This window comes from Podarcis vaucheri (assembly GCF_965113315.1).
Source record: "Podarcis vaucheri genome assembly, chromosome: 5".
In the NCBI taxonomy this organism is placed as follows: domain Eukaryota; kingdom Metazoa; phylum Chordata; class Lepidosauria; order Squamata; family Lacertidae; genus Podarcis; species Podarcis vaucheri.
In genome coordinates, this window is record NC_138763.1 from 55,107,983 (window position 1) to 55,133,097 (window position 25,115).

Consider the following 25,115-nt stretch of genomic DNA (forward strand, 5'->3'; position numbering starts at 1 on the left):
GAGCCCAGAGGTACCCTTTCCTACCCAAAACTGAACAATCTTACAGTAACTGAATGTGTGCTCATTATAAACTTTCCTATGCAGCCCAGTTGTATGAGTATGTATTCACAAGTCCCACTGTGTTAAATTTAATTATTAATTTAAGTAATTGTGCATAACTTTGTGCATCGGGCAGAACAAATTCTGAGGACTGCCTGCTATTGCCGCTGCAATGACATGATTGGGGTGAATGAGTATTTTCTTGTAAGAACATGTCGCCAAAGGCTTACCTAGCATCCTAGGTAACCAGCAGGTTACCTAGGTTACCTAGCAACCAGCATCCTGCTTCCCAGAGTGATCAGCCGAATGGGAATCCCATTGGTAGGACATGAACACAATAGCCTTCCTCTGCTATTCCCTAACAATGCTGTCTCTTATTTGAGAGGCAGCATATAGCCATCATGACATGTCTCCAAAAAATGTGGTGGTTGCCACAAACGTGGCTTCAAAAAGGGGAAAGAGTTTCCTTCATAAATTGCCATCTTGTTTCCAGAAGATGAGAGTCATAGTTCGAACCTCTATAGTTCTGTTTTTCGGAAGTGTCTTTAATTCATAACTGCATATTTTGATACAGATGTTCAAGATCATTCTAGAAACAAGCTGTAGTAATTCGCAGACCCATTAATGGATCGACTCCATAATTACAAACATACCATGAAATACATTGAAAGTGGCAACAGACAATGTCAGCTATTCAACAATTTCATAGAAGGCATGAGTCTGTTGAGCAACACCACCAACAAAGATTTTTGGTTCACAGCTTCACCTTGGGTTTATTTGTAAAAGAAAAGCATTAATCCTTCACTTTATTCCATCCTATAGGTGTCCCATATTGCAGGAATCTTAAAGTTTAATTACTTCAGTTTTCAGTTCACCATTCACATGTTGTGTTGGCTTTCCTTGCAGAGGTGCAGGAGTTAAGCATTGCATTTATCTGTGCACAAAACCCCATTGCAGAACAAGTTTAGTCCTAAATCTGTGAATATACATCTGTAATACATCCCACCTATGGCCAAAAGAAAAGCATGGGCTGTTTAGGTGGAAAAGGCAGAACCTACTGGGGTGGGGGTTGTTTTGTTTTAAAAATCTAACCAGCTCCTTAAAGAAGGGGAAGCCTGCAGTTTACCTTGTAAGCAATTCAAAAGCATGGATATATCCCAGATTTAATATGGGTAGGTAGGCATTGTTTTGCTTCTGAGTATGCTGCATGTAAGAAACACCATGAGTGTTGCTTAAATCCACTTGGGGACAAAGTCACTCCTCCCTATAGTAAACACCTTGCAAAATATAACAACTTTTCCATCACAACAGATATTAAAATAATTTTGAAGATTTATTACAATCATAGTTGCTCTTTCTGGAAGTCAGCTTTGTTTGGAGGAAATGTAGTCTACTTCTACCTGATTATTACTCATTATATTATTTATTTACTTTCTCAAAATACTCCTTTGATTCTTCTGGATTTGGCTTGATCTGCAAAGCAAAAGCATTAAAACAGAAGATCAGTATCAAATTATATTCATTCCAAACAGGAGTTAAATAAACGATGTCCTCTATGGTATTAGCACTAACAAAAAATGTTAAAAAGAACAGTTGGAAGAAATATTAAATCCTTGTCTTCCTTATTCATGCTAACCAAGCACACATCCAGACAAAAATAAAAAAAATGAAACATTTAACATTATTTAATGACACTGAAGTTAAATGATATTTTATGGGGAAAGTGTGAATATGGTAGGAGAACCAACTCCTACATTCAAAACATAAGCTCTTTTACAAGCAACTATGCTTAGCTAGGTTCCACTAATACCAGATGGAACTTGCATTTGTGGAAAGATTGTTAAGACGAGTTGTCAGCTAGCTTTGCATTCCCAGTCAACATCCTTTCATCTTACATGGTTTACAATTTTCTATGTGAGCTGGTTGCTCAGACCCGTTCTTTGTGTGTTCTCTAGCCACAGATGATAAATGGAAAGGCTCTATGGGAGTGTTTGATCATGCATCAAGTAGGCTGAATGGCTGGTGTGTATCAAAGCACTAGCAGTTGTGAATTTGCAGGGGTTCACTGGATGATGAGTCTTATAATTTATTTGAAAAGATGAATACCTTCTTGTAATGTTCTGGAAGTGCAAAGGTAAACCCTGATTTGAAAGCCTGTTGATATGTGTACATAGGATGCAATGCCCTGCTGGAACACACCCCACCCCAACAAATAACTCAATTGTATGCTAGCACACTGAAGCTGCTGTGACACAAATGCATGATACAAAAGCCATTGCACCAAAGTAGCATGACAGATTGTTATACCAGCAGAAAACATTTCTTTCTAATTCTGTCCGGTTAACAGGGTAGCAACTTACCTTAATAAAATGTTCAGATAGAAAAATGCAGTATTTTAGAACAAGATTTCAGAAGAGTCTAGATTAGCCCCAAAGCACATATATGTCTTAACAGTCATTAATCAGTTAATCTCTTTTCAATTTCAGTAAGCTCAGATATGAACCCCTCCCATATAGATGATAGGAGGCTTGCCAACAATTACATGAATTTTTGTGAATGTTAAGTTTGCCAACGCACCGTGGGGGAATGTGGAGTCCAATCTGCTGGACAGACTTCTCCATGCGTTTCTACAAACTGGAACGCCTTCACCAAGCGAAGTGTTTCCTCTACGCTTCGACCAACAGGGAGGTCATTGATGCTCAAGTGCTTGATAATTCCATTAGGATCAATTAAAAAAAGACCCCTTCGAAGAAATAAAGCAGAATTTATAGTTTAGCACTCCAAAAGACACTTGCTGTAGTTGTTTTTCAGTTTGAAATGCATACCGGCTGCACACATAGATATTCCCCATCGCATTGGAGAGCAACTATAATGGTAATGGAACTTAGTATTTCATAGTTTTGTAGAACTTCAATACATTTGAGGGATTCTAGTGTTCCCTGTATTTCATGGTATTAGTTGCACTTTAAAGTATTTTACAGCTCAGCAACAGGATGCCAACCTATACACCAGAGCTTTCCAAATTGTGTGTCGGCTGCAGTGGGTAGGTGTGTCGCACGAGCGCTCCTCGTGCTCCCTCTGGGGCTGGAAAGGGGTTAGTTTAAGCTAATAAAACTGAATTACTGTGTCGCAAAATGATGCATGTCCAAAAAGTGTGTCACCAACATGAGAAGTTTGGAAAGCTCTGGTGTACACTTTGGCAACACAAGGCACAGTAGAAAGCAGGTATCTGAAAAAGGCTTTCATCTGACTGACATTAGTAGAGGGATTTTTCTGGGTTTCAACTCTCACCATGCATGCATTATACCAAGAATGTATCTTGTCTCTGATACCAAATACAAACCAAGCCTTGCACAACCTCTAGCAAGGATTCCGCCAAAACATTTTAAAAGTGGACTCTCTGACTCTCTCTCTCTCTAGCACTCACAGAGCTGAAACACATGATTAACAGACTGGCTTTGATTGGTCTCTACCAGCAAAGAAAGAGGGATGTTTGAATACTCCCTATTAAAAATGGGTGGTACTGACGCAAATAAATGTGTGAGCAGAGCAAGTTCTACTTGTACAACAACTTGTTCACCTTGGCCCCATGCATACTTTGCAACATACCCAAATCTTCTCTGGAAGGTTTGGGAATCCCCCAGAACAGTTTTAGGGGGCACATGGAGGAGGAGGAAGTCCCACTGCTCATGCGGAAATCATTCTCCTAATGCAATGACTCACTTAGTGCTATTTTGGACACAACCCCTTTCCTGTGCACACAAGGGTCTACCATGTCAGGTAAGCCATCAGGCTAGATGCATCATGGAAAGTCTGCTAAAAGTATGCTTAGCCAGCATAGTTTATCTTTAAAGTATGCGGAGTTTATAGCTAGCAGACCATCCACTGCTTCTCTGAGCTTAAGGCAACTCCTGTCACTAAAAAGGAAGCTTCAGCCTTAGTGCAGTCCAATTACAGAAACACTAAAGGTAACTAATAGATAAATCTCTCTCACCTTAATGCAAGACCAGGCCCTTCCAAAAGCACACCATAATCTCGAGAGATCTGTTTCGTTAAGTCTGACAGAAGTGGGATATTCATGTGCCCCAAGCCGCCATTCTAAGAAAGAGAAGAAGAGGGAGGGCATCAGTTTTCTTCAACTGGAGACTGTCCATATCGAAACCTTGCTTCAAAGCATTGATAGAGAACCTGTGGTCCAACAGCACCTGTGTGCCTACAACTCCCATCAGCCCCAGCCAGCATGGCCAACAGCAAGGAGTGATGGGATCTGAAGTCTAGCAACATCTGGAGTGCCAGATTCCCTATCTCTGGGTTAAAGAGACTCTGTGATGAGAAGCTTCAGATACATTAACTCCAAGACATGCTTAGTCGTCTGGGGAGAGGGAATCAACCATGGGTGGTAGGTGGATTTTCATGAAATGCTCTATTGTTGCTTGAAGTAGGTTTAAAGGCAGAAAAGCAATAAGCATAATATGAATAAAGGTATATTCCCTTCGTGAAAGAGGCTCCAAAGTAAAGTGGAGCACCTTCACTAAATGCAAATTGCTAAGGAGATTATCTACCTACTGTTTATCCACCTACTGTTTTTATATACAGGGAAGAAGTCCAATTAAAAGCCATACAGTTGGTGTGTGATTATTGAATCGCAAAATCAATGGGCAATAAAAAAAATCCTCTTTCCCTCTTGTGTTTAGTGAATCAAATATACCAACGGAAGAATTAAATATTTCAATTATTTGCTTTTATATCTCAATGCTGCAATAGTGCTGTTACTTATCATATGCAGACATGTAAGCCTTTCACACCGCACTCATAGTTATTAGTATTGATGGGTGCATCTATTGAATTTCACAACATTTCCAGAGCTACGAAGGTAAACAGCATATCCTTGAAACAAGGCCGCCAAACTTCATTAAGTGTTCCCGGGTCCGTCTCTTGTTGACCTTGGGTGATCCACTAACACTTTACTTTTGCAAATACTTATGCATAAATTTCTTCACATGAATACACTGGCTTCAAGGCTGTGGGACACGTAAGCAAAGTGAGGCCATTTATAAATGCATGCAGCCGGCCCCGTCTGGCTAAGGAAACATTTTGCACAGTAACACAGCGTCATGCAGCATGAGGATAGACTTGTGCTCTGAAAACCTCTGGTTACAACTGTTATAAGGAAAAAAGCAATCCTTGTAGAAGAGGGCTGTGCAAAAGGACTTTATTTCTGCTAGGGGGGAAATTCATAGACATTCACTCGCTTTAGGAAGACATGGGGGGCGGGGGAATTCTCATAGTTCAAACCTATCCATTTATTCCAAGGAAAGAAAATATCAACATGGTAGAAGAATAGTAGTTATGTGTTTCAAGTGAGCAACACCATTTTTAATAACATCAGGCCCAAACTGAACGACTCCTTCCTAAGGATTCTGAAATCAGGGAAGCAAACTGTCTCTGTAGCCTAACTATCCAGCAACTCCCCAGCTCCTCAAAAATTAGGGAGGAAAGCACCCTCCCACTGAAGTAAATGGCAAAGCTCATTGATTGGGATGTCTATGAATGGTCCCAAAGTTTTGTAACCATAGAATGATGGCTGGTTAAAAATGGAAACAAACTTGTAGACATGCATGAGCCCAGGTCTTGTGTACAGAGCACCAAACTATAGCTGAACATTACATCTGAACCAGGTCTACCCTCAATCTTATTATTCCCCAGATGCATTTCAAGGTGATATACAGTAAAATAAAAAAGCAAGCTAAAAAAAAGAAAGAAAATAACACACATAAAGCCAATATATTGCAGGTAGTGGACATACAAGTTCATCTGATTCACTAGATATGTGAGCATGTAACCAGTCATTTTGTGAGGCTCCCCCTAGAAGCTTCTTGCTTGCCTAGATGGGAGGAGCAAGGGGTGTGTGTATGTAGAAAATAGCTTTCTGCACAAAGCTAAAAATCACACCCACTTTTACCTCTGGCCCTGTTCCCCACTGGCATGTGGCCGTCAGAAGAAATTTTGGCCCTCAGCCTCAGGCAGAAGTTTTATCACACCTGTTTTAAATGAAAAGCAGCAAAGTATCCAGTCTGTACCTTTCGTGGTGTATTTATCCAGGCGAGGTGAGTAAAGTGAGAATCCACCGACACACCAACTACCTCGCAGTTCACCTGATGGAATTCGTTAGCTTTGTCGCTGAAAGCGACAATCTCTGTTGGGCACACGAACGTGCTAAGGGGAAGAAACACAGCAAGAACGTGAAGGGGGAATGAGCCAGCCCTGATCCAAGAATGCTCCTATTTTTCCCCCACTGCAAATTCAAACAGAGAAGAGGAAAAGGTATTTGCTCATCCCGGGCATAAACCCTGCAGAAGGGGGGTAGGGAGTTTACAAGCCCTCGTGGTCACAGACTTTTAGTTCAAAGGAAAAAGCTCCGAGGAATACTGTCATTCTGCCATGAAACCATGTTGAGAAATATAGCGTCAAGACTGGAGCTCTATTCCCTGTCAACAGGTTTAACAGATCCTTACTCAGACAACTTTATCTGGCATTCCTAAGGATCCCAAGTTGAGCCATTCTTCCAAAGTTTGGTGGCATCATCATCATGATCAAGATGAGCCACAGCACGACTCCAATGAGGAGGAAGCTGGTGACTTAAATCTAGCAAGATTGTATAGGTACCCAAACTATGCATGCTGGCAGTAATTTGCTAGTCAGAGGCATACTTTTCTCAGTTTTATCCACCAAAAATAACTAACATTCCTGCCCTCTAGCCACTAGAAGTACTGATTCCATGTTTGCCTGAAATGCTCAAATGGTGGGCATTAATGTTCTTCTATTTTGTGCAGAAACACAGGATCCTCCAAAAGTTTAATTTCCCTTCATTACAATCCACCATACGTGGATGTTTCTGTCTGTTCCATTCTCTGTTGTGAAAGATACAGCAAAAAAGTTTCTATACAAAGAAATATATATATATATTTTACGTAAATACATGAGTCTTCTATGTGAACCCCACCCCACCCCCAAGCAACACACACCCACTCCCTGCCTTCAACAGGCATTGGTAAGACAGCTTCTAGTTCACTTCTTATCATTCACACCTAACATAAAAGGCTCAGGCTATCCTGCACAAAGATAGGCAGGATTCAAACGAGAACAAGTTAACTGTTTTGCAGATAAAGGGACCCGCTAGTTAACGGAGAGTAGGCGAAGTCTGTATAAAAGAGATAGAACATATATAAGCATTACTTACAAGTCCAAAGGGTAGAAGAAAAGAACCAGATATTTTCCTTTAAAGTCATCTAAACTCAGCTCTTTGAAATCCCCATTAACCACAGCTGTACCCTTGAAATAGGGAGCATGCTGGGTGACAGCAGGAACAAACCTTGAAGAACCTAGGAGAAGTTAGATAAAGCATGTAATAGAGGCATTATAGAAGAAACAAGTGTAACCTGCAAAGAACTGCAGTACTCCACACTGTTCGGGGTGCCAGCCAGTCACAGATTCTTCCAAGACATGCCATTCCACCGCTAAGTATCTCGGTATTCATTGGTCTATTTTCCAGCCCTTCACTTTATAGAGATTTTGCCTTCCTTCTTCCACCACCTCCACCCCCCAAAAAAACTTCTGTAAACCTTGGGGATCCCTGAAACCGGCTGATACTCTCTCTCTCTCATATGTGGATGCCATTTTGAACCCATAAGGATCCATACTCAGAAAATGGGATTATTATTAACATATGAGAAGCCTATTTCTTGGTGTCAGTTTTTATCTCAACACTATTTCAAAACCAAGCCTTTACAGATAGCCTGGAATGTTTATGCTCTGTAATCAGGCCATGGAAGGAGAGAATTTGGTAAAGAATTCAGTATTGTAGGGTGTGGGTTTAACTCAACTTATTTCCGGGTTTTTGTCGCCGGTAAACTGCTCTCTATCTTATGCTCTTTGCCTTTTGGGAATATTTTGAGGGTACCTATTAAGGATTTGTCCGTTCAAGCTCCTAGAACTGCAACTCCTTACAACTCCCTTCCTCACACACACAGTTCTGAAGTCCAGAAGTAAGCAGTCTAAAGTGTGTGCATGTGGGAGGGGGGGAGACATGCACACTAACGCACGTTCCTGAACATCAAGGCACATGTATGTTATTTTCACATATTACAGCTGGCAAAACTCCTACTGAGCTGCCAGTAACACATTTTGGGACGATGATGGTGTTTCTTCAGCAACAAAATCTCCTTTAAGCTGCTCCGATTTTAAATCACTGCAGAACCAACTGGACAGTAGGCCAAATAAATAACATCACACGCAGAGCAGGCGACGAAGGATCTTCGGCATTATCTTGGGAAGGAGAGAATTCAATGGAGCGTTAATACAAACAAGCTCCTACGTGCATTTACTTCTGAGTAGGAGAGTGCAAGATCGCGCTGTCACCCCCACCACAGCGCCCTCCAACCGGCCGCACACTTACTAGTGCTGAAATGCCGCCGAGGAAAAGCGGGCGCCGCACCGTCCGCGCACTTCCGCCCTCCTGCAGCCGCGGCGGCTGTAAGGCACCTTCCGGCAGCGGCGCACGCCCTCCAGGGGAAGACCTGGAAACAGACGGCGGGGAAACGTTACGGGCAAAGGTGGCGTCCAGGAGCCTCACTGGACCCAGATCTAGGGGTTGCACGAGATGCGCCCTCAAAAAAAAAAAGTTGTGAGCCTAAGCAGAGCTCCTGCAACTGGCAAATACCCACCCGCGCCCCCAAATTCCCCAACACGCATTGGCAGGCTGCAGAGTTGGAGAGAGAAGCACAGAAGTGCCCCAAACATTTCTGGGGGCTGAAGGGAAAAGGGGGCTTCCGATCTGGAAAAGGCAGGGAACCTCTGGCTTGACTCTGGTTAAGTAAAAAAGTGTCACGGCGCAATAATAATAAGCATGATCCGTCGGCGCCAGCCTTCGAGGTGGACCGAGTTGCCAGCGAACCCATTTTCAGAGGGCAAGTTCGGGTTCCCCGGGCAGAATCGGTTTAGCCTTCGGAACGGGGCCGGTGGAACTAGTCGGTGACGCGGATCTTTCCCTCGTGCAGACTGCACTACGCCTGCAAGAGTCAATGTAGTCTATCTAGAGGGAGGGGAGCAGGCCTTGGAAACGGGAAAATGCGGTTCCGGAGGCGCAACGCGCGCGCAACGAAGGCTCCGCAGGCCTCCCCAAGCGCCCGGGATCATGGCTTCGCCGGGACTTGCGGAACTGCGACGGAGCAAAGCGGGGCTCGCACTTACCGAGGGCCTCAGTAACCTTCCTAGCGCCCCCGTGACAGCAGCCATTTTCAGCTCCAGAGAGGGACTGGCCGCGGGAGGCGGAACCGGCCTCACGCTCCGCACATGGAGCGCCAGGGGTGGGGCTACGAAACCTGTCGCCCGGGGCCGCGGCTTTTTGATAGGCGCAGCAGCGGGAAGGGCGAGCCTAACGGCGCGAATGGGGCGCCCAAATAGCGAAGGGCCCCGCAAGAACTTGAAGCGGAGCCCCGTTGCCCAGAGAAAGAACCAGGCTTGCAGCGCGACGCACCTACCGTGGGTGCGTTTCAGGCAGACTTGAAACTGCTTCATTTTGCACGCAATCCTGTGCATACTTCACCCCATCCCTTCCCCTTTTAAATGTTTATTTATATACATAGATATACATTTTCCATTCATCATCTTATCGTTTTTTTATATAGACTTCCCGACTTATCTTTCATTGACATCCTGTTTCATATTCTTTGGTTTCCTACATCTCCTTATATCTCTTGATTCTTTTTTCATTCTTTCTGATCCCTTATCTTGTCTACTGCTGATCATAGGCTTATCCCAACTGCTAGTTAACCTTGATACCACCCTTTTAAAAGTATTCTTCAAGATACTCCCACTCACTTCTTGTTCCGTCCTCCCATCATAATTTCTTATTTTGGCCACCCAACTTGCTAACTCAGCAAACTCTCTGCAACAATTGATCCTTTGTCAGAACAATCTTTTCTTTCCAGTTCTTTGCCTAAGTTATTCTTGTGGCCACTGTTGCATATAAAAATAAATCCCTTACTTTCCTTGGTATATCTTTCCCTATTATTGCCAGCCAGAAGGCTTCGCAGTCTTTTCGGGAAGGTGAATTTAAGCATCTTTTTAAGTTCCTCATGTACCAATTCCCAACTATTATTTTTGCATGCTTGCATAGCCACCACATATGGTATAGAGAACCTTCTTTTTCTGAACATTTCCAACAAACATTGAATCCTCTCATATGTTCTGCTGAGTTTACTTGGCATCAGATACCATCTATAAACCATTTTTTGGATATTCTCTTGAATTGCATAGCAAGCCAAAATTTCCATCGTCTTCCATTTTTCCCATGCCAAGAGTTCGATGTTCTAGACCCTGCCTCCATGTGGTCTTCCTTGCTCCATTCTGAACAGCTTCTTGTCAAGCTAACCACCCCCACACTACTATTCCTCAGTTGGAAGAGGGCCTCAAGGAGGATGTTTTCAGATTCCAGAAGGGAGGTCAGCGATCCCATGAGATCCTGAAAGAGATCAAAGGACAGAGGAGAAATGTCAGTTCCCTGTGGACATTACAAGGGCTGCTCCAGGCCTAGGGTCTGATTTCAGTAGGAATTAGGAATTCCATGCCAAATGCCTGCACGATCGATCCTCCTCTCAGCCTCCCACCCAATGTCCCCCAAATCCCATCCCAGTTTCTCCTTCCCATCTCACCACTGGGTATCTCATGAAGCTTCTCACCACAATTGCCTCTGAAACCAGATTTTTCAGGCAGTCCCTTGTCTGCTGCCTCTGAGCAGGTGCCCAGAACTCAGACCAGGAACATCTGATCCCTGTCCAGTTGCTGAAATGGCAAAAGTCAGGCTGCCAGTTAAGGATAGGAGGGCCACTCTGTATCTGAGACTGTAAGAACTGGGAGCAAACTTTGCATTGGCGGGGAGGAGAGAGAGAGATCTGAGGGATTTAGCACCTGCTATTCAATTTTCTCATATACTAACCCCAGGTAATGGGAAGACCTGCCTCCATGGCGAAAGTGCAATGAGAGAAGCCAAGGAGGACATGAGGAACAGGCCTGATAATCTCTTAGTACTTTCCACAAACGGGTATGACAACATTCTTTCTTATTTCCTTGCTTCTGCTTTTATTGAAATCCTATAACGAGGTGGGGCACCTCAAGCCTGGGAGGCAAAGTGCAGCTCCCCAGGCCTTGCTGGCTAGCTCCTAGGACACTCTCCAGATCATACGCCTTGTAGGCCACACCTTCTTTGCTCTCCCTCCAGGCCAAACCTATCACACGCACCCCCATCCTCTCACTCCTTGACTGCTTTCGCCTGCCTGGAATGTGTTCTTCACCTGGGATCATGTTTCTTGCTTGCCTGGATGGAAGTGTGTGTGCATTTGCAAACTGATGACTTCTGTGTGGCTAGAATATATGCTTGTTTAGAGAGGAAAGAGTCACATCCATTGCTCTTCCCACTCCTCCCTCTGGTCCCAGGCGCCACTAGCATCTAGTCTCCAGAATATGGTTCACAAGAGAATGTGGCTTTCCAGATTAAAATCAGGCCTCCACACCCATGTCCTATCACTGTTTCATCAGACCCCACAAATTTATGGAGAATGAGGCTACTGAGAGTGGCGAATTGGCATGTAGCTCTGTGTTAGCCTCTAAATGATGCCAGTTCTGGGGATTCACAACAAGGAAACGGCTCCTGGGTTCATGTCCTGTTATAGGCTTCCTCACACATCCCTCCAGATACCTGGTTGGCCATGGGGTTGTGTGGCTTCCAGCCCTGTCATTTGATGCATTACCTGTACAGTTTGCTGGATTGTATGACATCATAACAGCTACAAAAGAAGCAGCCAAGATGATCACAGGCTTGGAGAATAGATAGATAGGGAGTTCCCGCTCCATCTACTATTACATCTTTGATGGGGATTTCTTCACATAATGTTGAATTGGTTTATGAAATTGGCAGGAATATTTATAGGGATAGCGTTGCTTATGCTTAAAAGAGGTCTGAGAACAGCAAATAATTAGCTTTGTTCACTTCCCAATGTCAACTGGGAAATTTGCCAAACACACCAAAGATGCATCCACCACTTATTATATCAAAAATTTATAGACTGCTTAGTATATAAAACCCTCAAAGCATTTTACAAATATTCTACTCTGCTCCTCCACCCTTCCTCTTCCCCCTGGATCTGGTTAGAGGTTGAAATTAAACTTTGGAACATATAAGGGGCAGCTAGGATCTCTATTTTGGCAGCCAGTGGCAATACTACTCCCCTCCCCCACTCCAAATTGCATTTCTGGAAACAATTTGAAGGGTTGTGTTTAATAAAAAAATACTAGTGGAATCATTTGGCAGTGGCTGCTTTAAATTAAGTAATGACTTCACGAGAGATTTTGGAAACGGGCATTGTGGATGTAGCACTAACATGCAAGCCTCACAGTTTAACAACTATAAAATGCTACGCTTCAGAGCCTGTGGAATGTTTTGAAATAAGAGGCACTGCCCTATTGCTATTGCTAGGTGACTGCAGATTCATTCCATACACGGGGGGAGAGTGTAAGAATTCTATGATACGCAGGCTGCCTGCCAGATGTTTTGAATGAGGTCAGCGTACTCCTAACCCGCTGTTATGACACATCATCGAATGTTGAGACAATATGCCAATTTGTAGGGTCATAACCTCATTGTAGCCCTCACAATTAACTGAAGGCAGGCAAATTGTTAATCATTTGGAGGGAGACACTGAAAAGGCATAATGAGCTGGTGGCCAGCAGCTATGCTTACAGATTTTATACTACAGAGAGGAAAACCTAGTTCTCCAGCCATTTGAATGAATATGATGGTGATCAATTTGCACCGACTCAAACTGCTAAGCATGCTTCCACTTTGGTGGTGTCATTTGTTTGCAATTTCTGGTACATCACGGCGAGTGGTAATAAATCTTGAGATGCTGTGGATGCGATCATTTCACTTCTGGTGGCATTAATTAAGATTCAGCTTGGAAAATATTTGCAGACAAATATAAATGTACCCAATTTAGTAAATTAAAAGGCCTTCTGCACCACATTTTTCAAATATCACGTATTCTCTGAAGCTGGGGCACTCAAACTTGATTTAAAAATAATAATAAAAGCAAGAGCAGCTGCGTTCCAACAAGAACTCTGAACTACAGAGATGTGTTCGGACGACCCCAAGCAGCCGAAAAGGGCTGTGGACCATCGACTCCCATAATTACATGGATGCAACAGTTAAATATGCAAAGAGGAATGGAGAACAAGTTATTGGAAGGCTACTCCCATGAATAATCCTTATAGAAAGTATTTGTTTCTCATTGGAAATTTTGTCTTGGAAAAAAAACAACCCGAGATTTTTCGCCTTCTCCTGTAGAGACAGGAGACAGTCTGTTACTGCAGTATTCACAGCTGCAGACCTGCAAGCCCACTCAGTTGGTGACTCATCCGCTGCAACAGCTCATAACACAGCCCTTCATTTACCAGTCTTCTTTTCTTATTACAGTGAGGCCAAATTTCAGCTTTTGTACTGAGGGGGGAATAAATGTGTTAGCGTTTCACTCCCAGGCCCCTGAAAGATGGCTGCTCGACCATTTTCCCCCTCTGACAGCCTGTGTTTATCAAAAGGTGTTTTATGAAGTGTCCCTGCTTAGCTGTGAATGAAAAATACCTTCCTTCTTAAAAGAGACTGTGAAGCAAAATTTAAAGGTTTACTTGGGACTCCCCCCACCCCCTTTATACCTTTATAATTCTAGGCTTAGAGATTTTCCTTAGCCAGTTCCAAATGAAAACTACACTGGGTTATGTGTCTTTTAAAAAAATATTTCTTCTCCAGAGGAGAAAAAGTACATGGGAGACTAAGCTATGGAAAACCCTCTCACCATGAATTAAAGGCAGAGTATGGGTTACAGTGCTGGGTCAACCCAGTAGGGCAAATAGGATCAGACTGCAACTTTGCCATCTTTTGCATGCTTAATTGGGAGTAGGTTACGCCGATCTCAGTTTAGTTACTCCCAAGCAAACACGTGTAAGATCATGCACAGCAAAGACCTATCACAAATTTTATTTAAACGTCTACCTTGCCTTAGCCAAAGCACCCTGGGTAGGTAATAAGTCTGCAACTGCTAGGAGGAAACAGCAAGGTTTTCTTTAAAAGAAGCTGTTGACCCAGTTATCATTCAGTAAAGGCCAATAACATTTAGTACATCACTGTAAATCCGAGTCCCTCTCCCAGTTCAACCTTGTCAACACCCCCCACCAAGAGCAATTATTTGGTCAACAGCACTTTCAATACCTAGCCTTTGTCAAGCATGGGGCAGTGAGGGGTGGGGGAGAGAAACTCTATACTTGTGGGACAGCCACCTAGAATGCAGGTCTGCAAACTCTGGCTCTCATGAACTGGCAAACAGAAGAAGAAGAGGAGTTTGGATTTGATATCCCGCTTTATCACTACCCGAAGGAGTCTCAAAGCGGCTAACATTCTCCTTTCCCTTCCTCCCCCACAACAAACACTCTGTGAGGTGAGTGGGGCTGAGAGACTTCAAAGAAGTGTGACTAGCCCAAGGTCACCCAGCAGCTGCATGTGGAGGAGTGGGGACGCGAACCCGGTTCCCCAGATTACGAATCTACTGCTCTTAACCACTACACCACACTGGCTCTCTCAGATGCTAATGCTAAGAGACCAGGTCCTCTAGCCCAGCCGCCATGACTGGCCAACGTTCCAGGATATGAAGCATGTGAAGCTGCCTTAACCTGAGCCAGACCATTGGCCCATCAAGCCCAACCCTGTTCTTCAGGGTCTTCCCCATCTTGCCACCCGAGACCCTTTTCGCCAGCAATGCTGTGGCTGAGTGTGGTGTTCTGCTACAAACCATATGCACAAAGCCTTACCTCCTCCCAGTGAAGATCCTGAAACAGTTATCAGATCCAAGTAAACATTTTATTTTAGATCATTTATGCAAATATTGAAATTGAATATTTAAATATTTGGCTACGGAGGTATTCATCTGCATGCACGATCAGTGTTAGTGCTTCTGTTATTGAGGAAGAGCTCATTTGGGAAGAGCCAACGTCATCAATGAGTTACTTCGCTGCCATCCACAAGGAGGCTTCGTCAAAACATTTATCGCTGCCTCCGCTTCCTCTGCTGGTTCCCTGGGGAGGAATATTAGATTGTAAGGGCATCGGGGCAGGGGACTGTCCTCTGGTAGCCTGTAAGCTGCTGTGCATACTGATACCGCTATATGAAAAATAATGAAAAACAACTTATTATTTAATCAGAACAGTTACAATGTGCCACAGTAGAAATGGGAAATCAGGTGGAAGCAACCAGCACAGCCTGTTCAGAAGAGGTCTTTTAGAGGGCACAGTGGGCAGAAAGGGGTGCAAAACTCCCTTTGCATGAACATCCTTGTGCGAGTACAGCATTGGATATTTCCAAGTACGGTAAGTATTTGCAGGATCAAGTTCCGTAGATTTCTGAGCTATTGTACCCCAGGCTTAACTGTGATATGCAACTCACACTCTCAAGTGGCTATTATGTAGCTCCTATTATTCCCATTTCATTTTGAAGGTTGTGGCCTCTTTCCTGACGTTGTCAGGCACACAAAACTCCCTGTTCCTTCTGCAAGACAGATGAAATTCAGCTGATGCACTATTTCCTGCTACAGAGCTGCAGTAATGGGGAAATAAAAAAATCATATGAAACCAAATTTAAATCCACATTTAGATATGTATTTAATCTCAATGTATGCCACTCGTAAACGATTTTATCCCATAATAGGCACGCACAGACATATATGGTACTTTTTTGAGCCAAGAATACTGCAGAATTCAGAGAAATGCAGAATCTGAAGGCTCATAGAATCATAGAGTTGGAAGAGACCACAAGGGCTCATTCTGTTCTGATCCATGCTTCAGCCCCAGAGGTGCAAATTGGGTCCGTTCACTTAAAAATGCAAATCCATCGAAAATTCTCTTCCATCCCCTTGTGGGTGTTTTATGAGCACAACTGAAGAGGATTGTAAAATGCTCCACAAACAAAAATGCTACACAAATACTTAGCAATTAACTCCACTGACTTTAATGGTTCAACAGATGACTACACTCCAAGCCTCAAAATGCAGTTTGTGGTGTCATGCCTGTGGTCTTCCATTAACGTAACGGAAAGCTAGTATTCTTCTGAAATCACACGAGCTACTGCTAGGCAATTCCATGAGAGAAAAGGTCTTAAGGAGGCGGCTTTGGGAGCAGTGGTTAAAAATGCCAAGCCCAGATAATAACCAATAAGCCTCCTTGAGAGAAATACACTGTGTATCTTATAAAGAGATAAGGACTAGTATTCTCTGGATTACACCTGTGGCTTCAACATTGATGTCTCATTAAAAATAGTGATCCCATGATGAGGGTGGATTCCTGCTCCCCTCTCTGTTTCTCCCCCCCCCCCAAATCTCTCTCTCTCTGTCTCTCTCTGTCTCTCTCACACACAGAGAGAGAAGTTGGCAAACCAAAAATGCTTGTTGGAAAAATACACCAAAAAAAGACAGCACTCAATGCCTTTTGGTGGGCTGTAAAATGGGCATTTGGACTGTAAAATGGGCACTTGCTGCTGAACTGTTTGAGACTGGGCAGCTCTCCCATATCCAGTTACAGCATGCTGGTCCATCGATCACACTAGCTAAAACATCTATCTGATTTTAGCTGTTTATAAAGATGCATTTTTGCTATGTTTGTATACACTGAGGGCTCCATAGGGCCATGGAAAGGGACAGAACTTGTAAAATAAATAAGACGAAATGTGAAAAACTTGGGGAAAGTGACATCATTTGGGGTTAAGGCACAAGTGGCTAATCTGTGGTGCAGGCAACAGTTTTTTTGTAGCCTATCTGCCCAAGAGCAGGCAGACCTGCCATAGTCAGGGCAGCACACCAGTCTCTCATGTCTGTTCCCTGACCAGAGCAAGAACCATACCAGGTAACAGGCTGCTGCATATTCTCCGTCATTTGCACTTGATTTGCACTGCCTGATGCTCATGACTAGACTTGGAGGCCACTTGCCACAGAGGTTGGGCGCAGCCTGTCTTCTTCATCCCAAATATAAGAAAGCCACTAGGTGGCACCATGGCACAACTCAAGGTCTACCAGGGGGATTGCTGTGGTCAATTAACTGGACTTCTAGCACAGCTGTTGCTGAAGGGATGTTATTAATCACCCCGGAGAAGAGACAGAAGTTCTGGATACGCTTGTCTCCAAACAGTAAGCATCTGAACTGTGCTTCTAATGAGATCTCATAATGGTCTCTCATGTCTTAAGGGGCTTACTGTAAACAAGTCTTAAATTTCTGCAGGAAAGAGCCAATCAGCAAGGGGAAACAACTATGGGCCGATTCAAATATTGCAGCTCCTATCTGCATGGAGGCCACTGAAAACTGATTCCGTGTGATCCGTGCAGAAGCGAAAACAAAGCAGTTTTCCATGTGATTCACCCTACTTAGTAGGGAGCCTCCATGTCAGGAGAGTGACCAGTTACGAGCACTTGCATTAGTAAACATTCTGCTCTTAACCCACCAATTGCTGCCTAACCCTTGTCATAGTCCATGGAACTACTCTGAAGTAAGTGGATTCTGACTGCATACCTATTGCTACCCAGGTTGCAATGCCACTGTTTTATTTCAGTAAGATCATAATTTCTCAATCACTCCACCTGAGAACAAGGGCAGCTTCACATGTTTTAGCAAATGAAAAGCCTCTGCATTTCTATCAAGGCCTGTTTGTCCATGTTTCAAACACACCAATGCCCTGCGGCTATCGCAGAAAATGCATAGCCATCCATATTGGAACACAGGGATTTCTCTTGTTCAGTAGAAGTGTATAAGGCAGCTCCGATTTGGGCTGTAGCTGTCAAATTACCTGTTTAATGTGCAACCTTATCCTGTGCACACTGACTTGGAAAGAACTCCCTCTGAAGTCAAAGGGGCTCAATCTCTATTAACAGAGCAATCCTAGCCCCTTATCTGTGCTCCTGGCATGCGTTAGGATGAGGCAAAGGTTTCTTTCTTCCATTAAGCTCAAGTCCCTGTGCACCCCTGCGCTCCACCCCCAGATGCAGGCTGCTGTCAAGCTACCACCAGTGGAAATTCTGTCAGCCCTAGCTGACGTAAGGCCCTAAAACGGGGCATTTGTGGGGTAAGACCAAAGCCAACCAGTCTATTTCCCTTAGAGGCATCCAATCCAGCAAAAGTGAGGACTGCGGCCTCCTTAAACCACAATTCTTTGTTGGAGTGTGCATCACATAGTACAGCCCAATGCATGTTCATTAAGTCACAAGTAAGTTCCGCTGTTCACTGGGGCTTACAAGTCCCTAGCAAATCAGTTTAGAAAGAGGCCACAGGCTTTCAGTGTCTTCCCAATTCATTTATCCTATCCAGTAGAAAACAGTAAGAGAGAGTTATCGTTTTATATAGGGCAAAAGTATCAGTCATAAACTCAGAATTATTAGGACTGGCCATATGAAACGCTTGTTAACTTTGTTGTTACGTTTATCCCGATTTGATCTCCTATCCAAACAGCAAACCTGGAGACAGGATTGCCACTCAAATGGCATTGGGCTTCACAAGTGTGTTTCAGCCAGCACTTCAACAGGTTCTGCCGTTCCCAGTAAGAACTACACCACAGCCACTTGCTCTGAACGCCTTCAAGACTGGGACGCAAATATGATAAAATGCACAGCAGGAAGCAGAATCTATTTAACAATTGCAACAAAATTGTATGGAAGAAGGAGACGCAGCCTGCATCTTAAGTAGTTTATGTCTCTTTCTTCCGTTCAATCCTGTTGCCGTTCAGCCAAAGGAAAGCAGCATCGCAGCAGACATCCGAGCTCGCAGTATTTCCACCAGCAACTTCTGTCGCTAATGCGAGGGAGCTGATAGACAACCTGCAGAAAGATCGTTACGGTCCACCCTCCCTGGCGCAGCATGCAGCCCAGTTTGCAAGTCCAGACCACTTCCGCTCGCTCTCCCGCTTCCCGTCTCCCTTCCCAACTGCACAAGGCAGCTGCAAAACGCACACACAGATACACACGCGCCCACCCAGCTCTCCCTCCGGCCAGTTGCGTGCGCGCGCGGGAAACGCACGGCCCGGGGAAGCACCCCCAAGACTACATCTCCCAGCATGCCCGACTCGGCACAGCCGAGGTGCGAGCCAGCTGTGGAGCACGGCGCCTGCGCTATGCTGCGGAACTGGCTGGGCCGTGCCACACCCCCGCGGAGGGAGGCAGCGAGCGCCTGTAACCTGACACCGTCAGAGGAGGGGAGGCAGGCGGGAGGGCGGGCTTTGCCTGTCGGCGCGGAGAATGGAGTAAGGGAGAGACGTAAGGAGGGAGGTGCGCGGACGGGACTCGAGGGCTGGACGGCGGAGAGCGAGCCAGCGAGCAGGCAGCGGCGCTTCGCCGAGGGAGGCAGCTCGACGGAGGGATCGAGAGGAGGAAGAGAAAGAATGCCCTAGGGACGGGCGGCGGGACCGGGCTGCTTGCTTGCTTGCTTGCTGCTGCTGCTGCTCCTTCCACGAGCGGAGCGGAGAGAGAGAGAGAGAGAGAGAGAGACCCGGGCGCGCCTCCTGCCATTGACATCCTCGCCGCAGCGCCCTGACGGAGCTTGTCAATGGAGCTGGAAAACATCGTGGCCAACACGGTCCTGCTCAAAGCCCGCGAAGGTAAGCGAGCATCCATCCCTCTCTCGCTCGCTCTCTTTTCCGCCTGCCGCATTTCGCCCTCCCTCGCCCTGCGCGGTGGGGGGAAAGGGGCAAAGGGGGGATGGCGAGGCTTAGGGGCGCATGGTGGCGGAGCCGCGCGCAGGCTGGCAGCCCTCTCCCTGCGCGACGCGCACCTTTCGAAGGAATTCGCCTCGGCGGAGGTGGGCAGCGCGGCGGCATCGAGACGCCACGAAACTTCCCCTCCGGGCTCGCCCCTCCAGACGTGCGGGTGTGATTTCGGCGTGCATTGTTTGGGAAAGGTCAGCTGCGAACGCATCCGCTCCCGGGGAGCGCAGAAGCGAGAACTTCTGGCTCCGGAGCCCGGAGGGGGCTCTGTGTGTCTGGATGAGGAGGGCTGACGTAAGGGGGGGGGGAAGTGTGCAGAAACTAGTCGCCAAAGGGCTTTCTTGGGGTGTTCTCCGCGGAGACGAAGAAGAGAGAAATGGATGCAAGTAGACTTCTGTAAGGGGCAAATTCGCTGGCATGGGAAAAGCGCCCCGCCCCAACTGATGCAAAAGAAGGCATGGCATTCAAAGGAAGGGATTGAGGGGTGCTTTGATTTTTCTTCGCAGAAGCTGCTGTTATAATACGTCTGTGCGTGTGTAATTTAAATTTGCAAAATAAAAGGCGGGGGCTGGTTGCTTGTAGGGAAGGTATGATAGCCATCTCTGCTCCAAATGGCTCCTGGGTTTATTATGACCATCGCCAGCTTCATCACTGGGAACACGCCCCCCCCCCAATCTGTTTTACGTCTCACATCATCTGGGTAAGGGAAGTGGCTTTCTCTTTTTGAATGATAGCATGTTTTCTTTTTCCCTTTTTTTCCCTTTTGGCTCAGCCTAACCCCAACCTTTCAGAGGGGGATATCCTCTGAGAGAGGCAGTTACATCTGAAGGGCTTGCCTTTCGAAGACAGGCTTGCAGTATCTGAAGCTCTCATTCACACCATTTGATGAATGAAGAGCCCCCCCCAAGTCAGAACCAGAGGCAGGTCCTGTGTGCTACCTTTTGACCATTCCAGGCTGATGCACACCTCCTAATATACAGAGAAGGTGGAGGAGAGTGTTCTTTATCTGGGAGAGCAGAGGGGGAACAATTGTAGCTGCTCAAAGCGACCCAAGGCATTCATTTTCCACTTGTGCCACATCCCTGGTGCTCTTTAATCAGGTAGTGGGTGGGGTGCTTTAATCTCAGCCTTTTGTTTCCTTACCTCTGAGCCCACCAGCACGCTGTGATTATTTAAACGTCCCACCCTCAACGCTAGATGATCCATTCAGAAATGCATCTAATGGCCCCCTAACTAATTTTCAGACTGTGGTCTGGATTGCATAAGCGGTTGGGGAGGGCCTGTAGAGAGATGGTCCCTGTATTACCACACAGGCTGCGTTAGGCGGTCTTTCAAATTTTATGAATGTAGTGTCTCGTCTAACTTCTCGTATTGAACCTTGTGAAACTCTTCCAAGGATACCTCCCATAGTATCCAGAGAACAATGTGCATTTGTGCAATCGATTACCCAGTAAATATAAACATTATGTAAGAATATAGGAGATAAATGCTGAGCTAAATATTGAGCTATGCCCCCTAATTCTTCTCGGTAATGAAATGTGGACAGAATAACATGCCTGATCTGAGAGGAGAAACAGACATTGTTCATAACAGACACTTGGCAAAAATCCTTGCATATCACTAAGAGCTTTTCTAAAGGCACTGTTAGTATTAATGAAAGAGGCAGCACATTCTCTCTCTCTCTCCCTCTCTCTCTCCCCAGCAAACGCTAAAGGGAGAAATGGTCCCAGAACATCTGTGATGAGCCATCTAGTGGCTGAACATTAGCATGCATTTAATGGTTAGGGGGAAACTTTCGAACCTTTTTGCAGGTTTCAGAAAAAGTACTTGTGATCCATTTGTTGTTGGTTTGACTGGCGAGGTGGAGATGCAGTTGTTTTCTTTGCTTGAAGGTATTGGTTCGTCTGCAAGGGTAGGTTAAATGCTCACACAATCCTCACATGGATGCTTTATGAGGATTCTTCCCCACCCCCTCTAGAAAGAGCATGAAGCAGTGTTTGCACATTTTAAACTGCTACAGACTTGTGCCTCTGTTTATTAGAGGCTCAAGGAGGATTCACACATGACTGGCTTTGTTCTCTATGCAGCGACTTTCTAACCTGTAATCGGAACAAGCCAGACACTTGAACATTCTTCAGACGTATCACTACTGTGTGACTGTTTCCTTCCTGCTTTTCTTCTTCCAATGAGTTTTTGTGATGGATTTTGATTCTCCTGTTGCTCTTCCAACCAACTTCAGTTATTGCATGTATTTATTTATTTCACCGCCTTTAATATTGTGGAATGTTTCTGCCACTCGTAATATTTTACTTTACTATTTTTAATGTGAAACGTAACAACGGTGCTCCGCTGTGAGTGCACGAAATGATATGTCTAAATACTGGGTTGTAATGGAGTGCTTTAAATTGGTCTATTTGTCATTTCGCGTTCATACAGAATTGTCTGCTCAAGACGTTTCAATCCACATCAGCTGTTCAACGAACAGAACCCAATGTTGATGAAATGTTCAGTTTGGAGTAGGTTCCTCTTGTGCAATCCAACACTTATCAGCTTCTCCTTTTTTTCTTTTTCTTTTTTAAAAGGAAGCCTATTTCCGTCTGTAATGGCTCTTCAGAGGTTACACTGGTTTTCCGCTAATTTTTTCAACAAATGGACACAATGTAGGGCAACACATGTTAATCTTAGCTATTTTTTAAAAAAAATATTGAATGTTCAGATCACATTTCAATAAAACATAACCATAAACCCAAAGACAACATGCATTAGTCATTTCAGAATAAGACATACTTCAGCTGCGACATAGGACAGGTGAAGAAACACTATATAATAATGTCTGTCAGCCTAAATAGACCTCAAGTATAGACATAGTTGAGCCAAGGGGGGAGATTAGTAGAAATGAGTGTCCATATAGCTATTGGATGTTTACCTTCCATCTGAACATGTGAGGTGCTTTAATGCAGATCCTCCCTGAGTCCTGCCTTAATATTCCAAAAATCCAAGCCAATATTTTCCTTTCCAAATTAGTTTTGCCTGTAATTCTGCATATAATCTGTGACTGGTCACTCCTTTGCAACTGTTCTTCGTGACTAGTGCAGAAATGTACCCCTTGAGCCAGCAGTTTTAAAATCTGTTCAGAGAGCTGTACTGTCACCAGAAAGCAAAGCAATACACAAATCATCTTTGGCGACAGGAGCAGTGCTGCGTTCCCCACTGTTCTTTTGATCCTGTGACCAAACATTCAGCCGCAATTTGCAAGCCACATTTCTTTTAAAATAAAAAACAACATCGCCGGCCAAATACACGTCACAAAAATAACAAGCAAGAGTTGTAGATCAGTGATTGATAGCATGCTTTCCATGCAAAAAGTATCACCTGGCATCTCTAGGTAGGGGGAGGGATATATTGAACCCCTGGAAATCTGTTGACATTCAGTATACAGTACTGAATTAGACAGAGCAGTGATGTGACTCAGTTTTCCTGTGTTCCAGTCGTGGCCTTTTGCAGAATATTAATAATTAAGTTACATTTGCAAAAATATTTGTTGCAAATCATTTAGTTTCGGAAAGTCTCTTACCTTAACCACGGTTATTTTTCAGCATCTGGACCTTCAGCCATCTACGTTTTAGAGGAAACACTTCTACTGCAAACTTCAGCTGCTTGATCTTTTTGGTATACGCACACTCCCCCTGTGCTACAGAACTAGGTTTAAAATAGTCATTCCGCTTGTCCAGTGGTGGGATACATTTAAGCAATTCTGGAGAAGCTTAATCACAAAGGTCGAATACGTAGGTTAAGAATAATCCAAGTTATGTCATGACATTTTGGAAACCTTTACATTCTAAGAGACTTTCGTCCAGACACTTCAGATAACAGCTTGGTGTGGAAACCTTGATGTTTCAGTAAGGAGAGATAGAGGCTAAAAGCAATGTCAGTACAGCAACCAGGAAGTGGACCAGAAGATTAATGTAGTAATAGAGTAAAACCTGCCACCATTTCAGCCATGGCTTCTGCTTCCTAGGTGAAGTATTACCGTATTTTTTGCTCTATAAGACTCACTTTTTCCCTCCTAAAAAGTAAGGGGAAATGTGTGTGCGTCTTATGGAGCGAATGCAGGCTGCGCAGCTATCCCAGAAGCCAGAACAGCAAGAGGGATTGCTGCTTTCACTGCGCACCGATCCCTCTTGCTGTTCTGGCTTCTGAGATCAAGAATATTTTTTTTCTTGTTTTCCTCCTCCAGAAACTAGGTGTGTCTTGTGGTCTGGTGGTGTGTCTTATAGAGCAAAAAATAGGGTATATTGTTCAAAAGAATCCAGATAACTGAAGGAAAATGCTTCGTATGTTTGTCCATTAAAGTTAGCCAGCCTGCCTAGTCTGATGATGTGGCATGCACAAGATTTTTTGGGGAGTATTTTATTGACATTGCATATCATTTTTATTTATTATGCCATAAACTGCTCTGTGACTGCTATGGAATAAAGGGAGGTTTAAAAATTTGGTTAATAAATAAATGTGATGTTTATTATTATAACAGAATCAACAGGGATAATTCATACCATACAAAATGTTGTTCAAGCATTGCTATAACTAACAAATTCCAAGTTTCTCTGCTACACTGCCAAAACCATATGTGAGTATAATTTTGAGAATAAAGAACTGGTGTTCTCTATTTTTTTTGAGGGGGGGAAAGCAACATTTTCCTGTTTTGCATCTATTGATTTTAAACGAATCAGTGTGATCTGATGTGCACACAAAAGGAGTTTTGGAAATCCTCCCACAAGCATTCCGGAGTGAAGTGTTATAAACAGCTCATAGGATTGGTCCGGGGAAGTTTACCCAGGCAAGGTGTTCAGCTGTAACCTTTTAATGTGTTTGCTGGTGGCTTAGCCTCAAAAAGTTATTGCAGGAATGACTCTGCCCACAGTTTAAGAAGGACTTGGAGCCAGTTCACAGCATACCTTTTTGTGTAGGAGCATCATCACAACTGGAAACTTCACTTGACATAGTGACATTTGAAGGCATCTCCCAAAATACAAATCTCAACGTATTGCACATCAAAATTGCTTTGCTGTTTTTCTTGCAGCTTAATCGCTGGTGTGCATGAAGGGGAAATGATGCAGCTCAGTGGTGAAGCAGAAACCAAAGGTCCAAATTTCAATCCATGGTATCTTTAGCTAGGGCTAGGAAAGATCTCATGCTGACTGGCAGAGCCTCTCCCACATTTCAATCTCCAACCTGTCCAGTT

General features: G+C 44.4%; 2 protein-coding genes and 1 long non-coding RNA gene across 4 annotated transcripts in view; 1 reads left to right on the forward strand and 2 right to left on the reverse strand.

The window, feature by feature from the left end:
• Nucleotides 1–1,353: 1,353 nt before the first annotated feature.
• Nucleotides 1,354–9,437, reverse strand: PRDX3 (peroxiredoxin 3). The gene is made up of 7 exons (XM_082222715.1): nt 9,289–9,437; nt 8,495–8,615; nt 7,280–7,421; nt 6,120–6,255; nt 4,034–4,137; nt 2,617–2,782; nt 1,354–1,512 (listed from the first exon to the last, which is right to left on the reverse strand). Exons 1-7 carry the CDS (start codon nt 9,331–9,333, stop codon nt 1,459–1,461), a joined length of 768 nt encoding a protein of 255 aa, XP_082078841.1. The 5' UTR covers nt 9,334–9,437; the 3' UTR covers nt 1,354–1,458.
• An 836-nt stretch (nt 9,438–10,273) lies between these two features.
• Nucleotides 10,274–24,519, reverse strand: LOC309532462. The gene is made up of 2 exons (XR_014219876.1): nt 23,448–24,519; nt 10,274–10,561 (listed from the first exon to the last, which is right to left on the reverse strand). It is a non-coding gene; the product is annotated as an uncharacterized lncRNA (long non-coding RNA).
• GRK5 (G protein-coupled receptor kinase 5) overlaps nt 19,334–25,115 on the forward strand; it is a 153,020-nt gene continuing 147,238 nt past the window's right edge. The window contains exon 1 of one of the 2 annotated variants that reach the window (XM_082222681.1): nt 19,334–19,768. In XM_082222681.1, coding sequence (XP_082078807.1) covers nt 19,717–19,768 — 52 coding nt within the window. In that variant the 5' untranslated portion in view covers nt 19,334–19,716. The remainder of the gene's footprint in view (nt 19,769–25,115) is intronic. The other variant, XM_082222680.1, reaches the window with a different exon arrangement.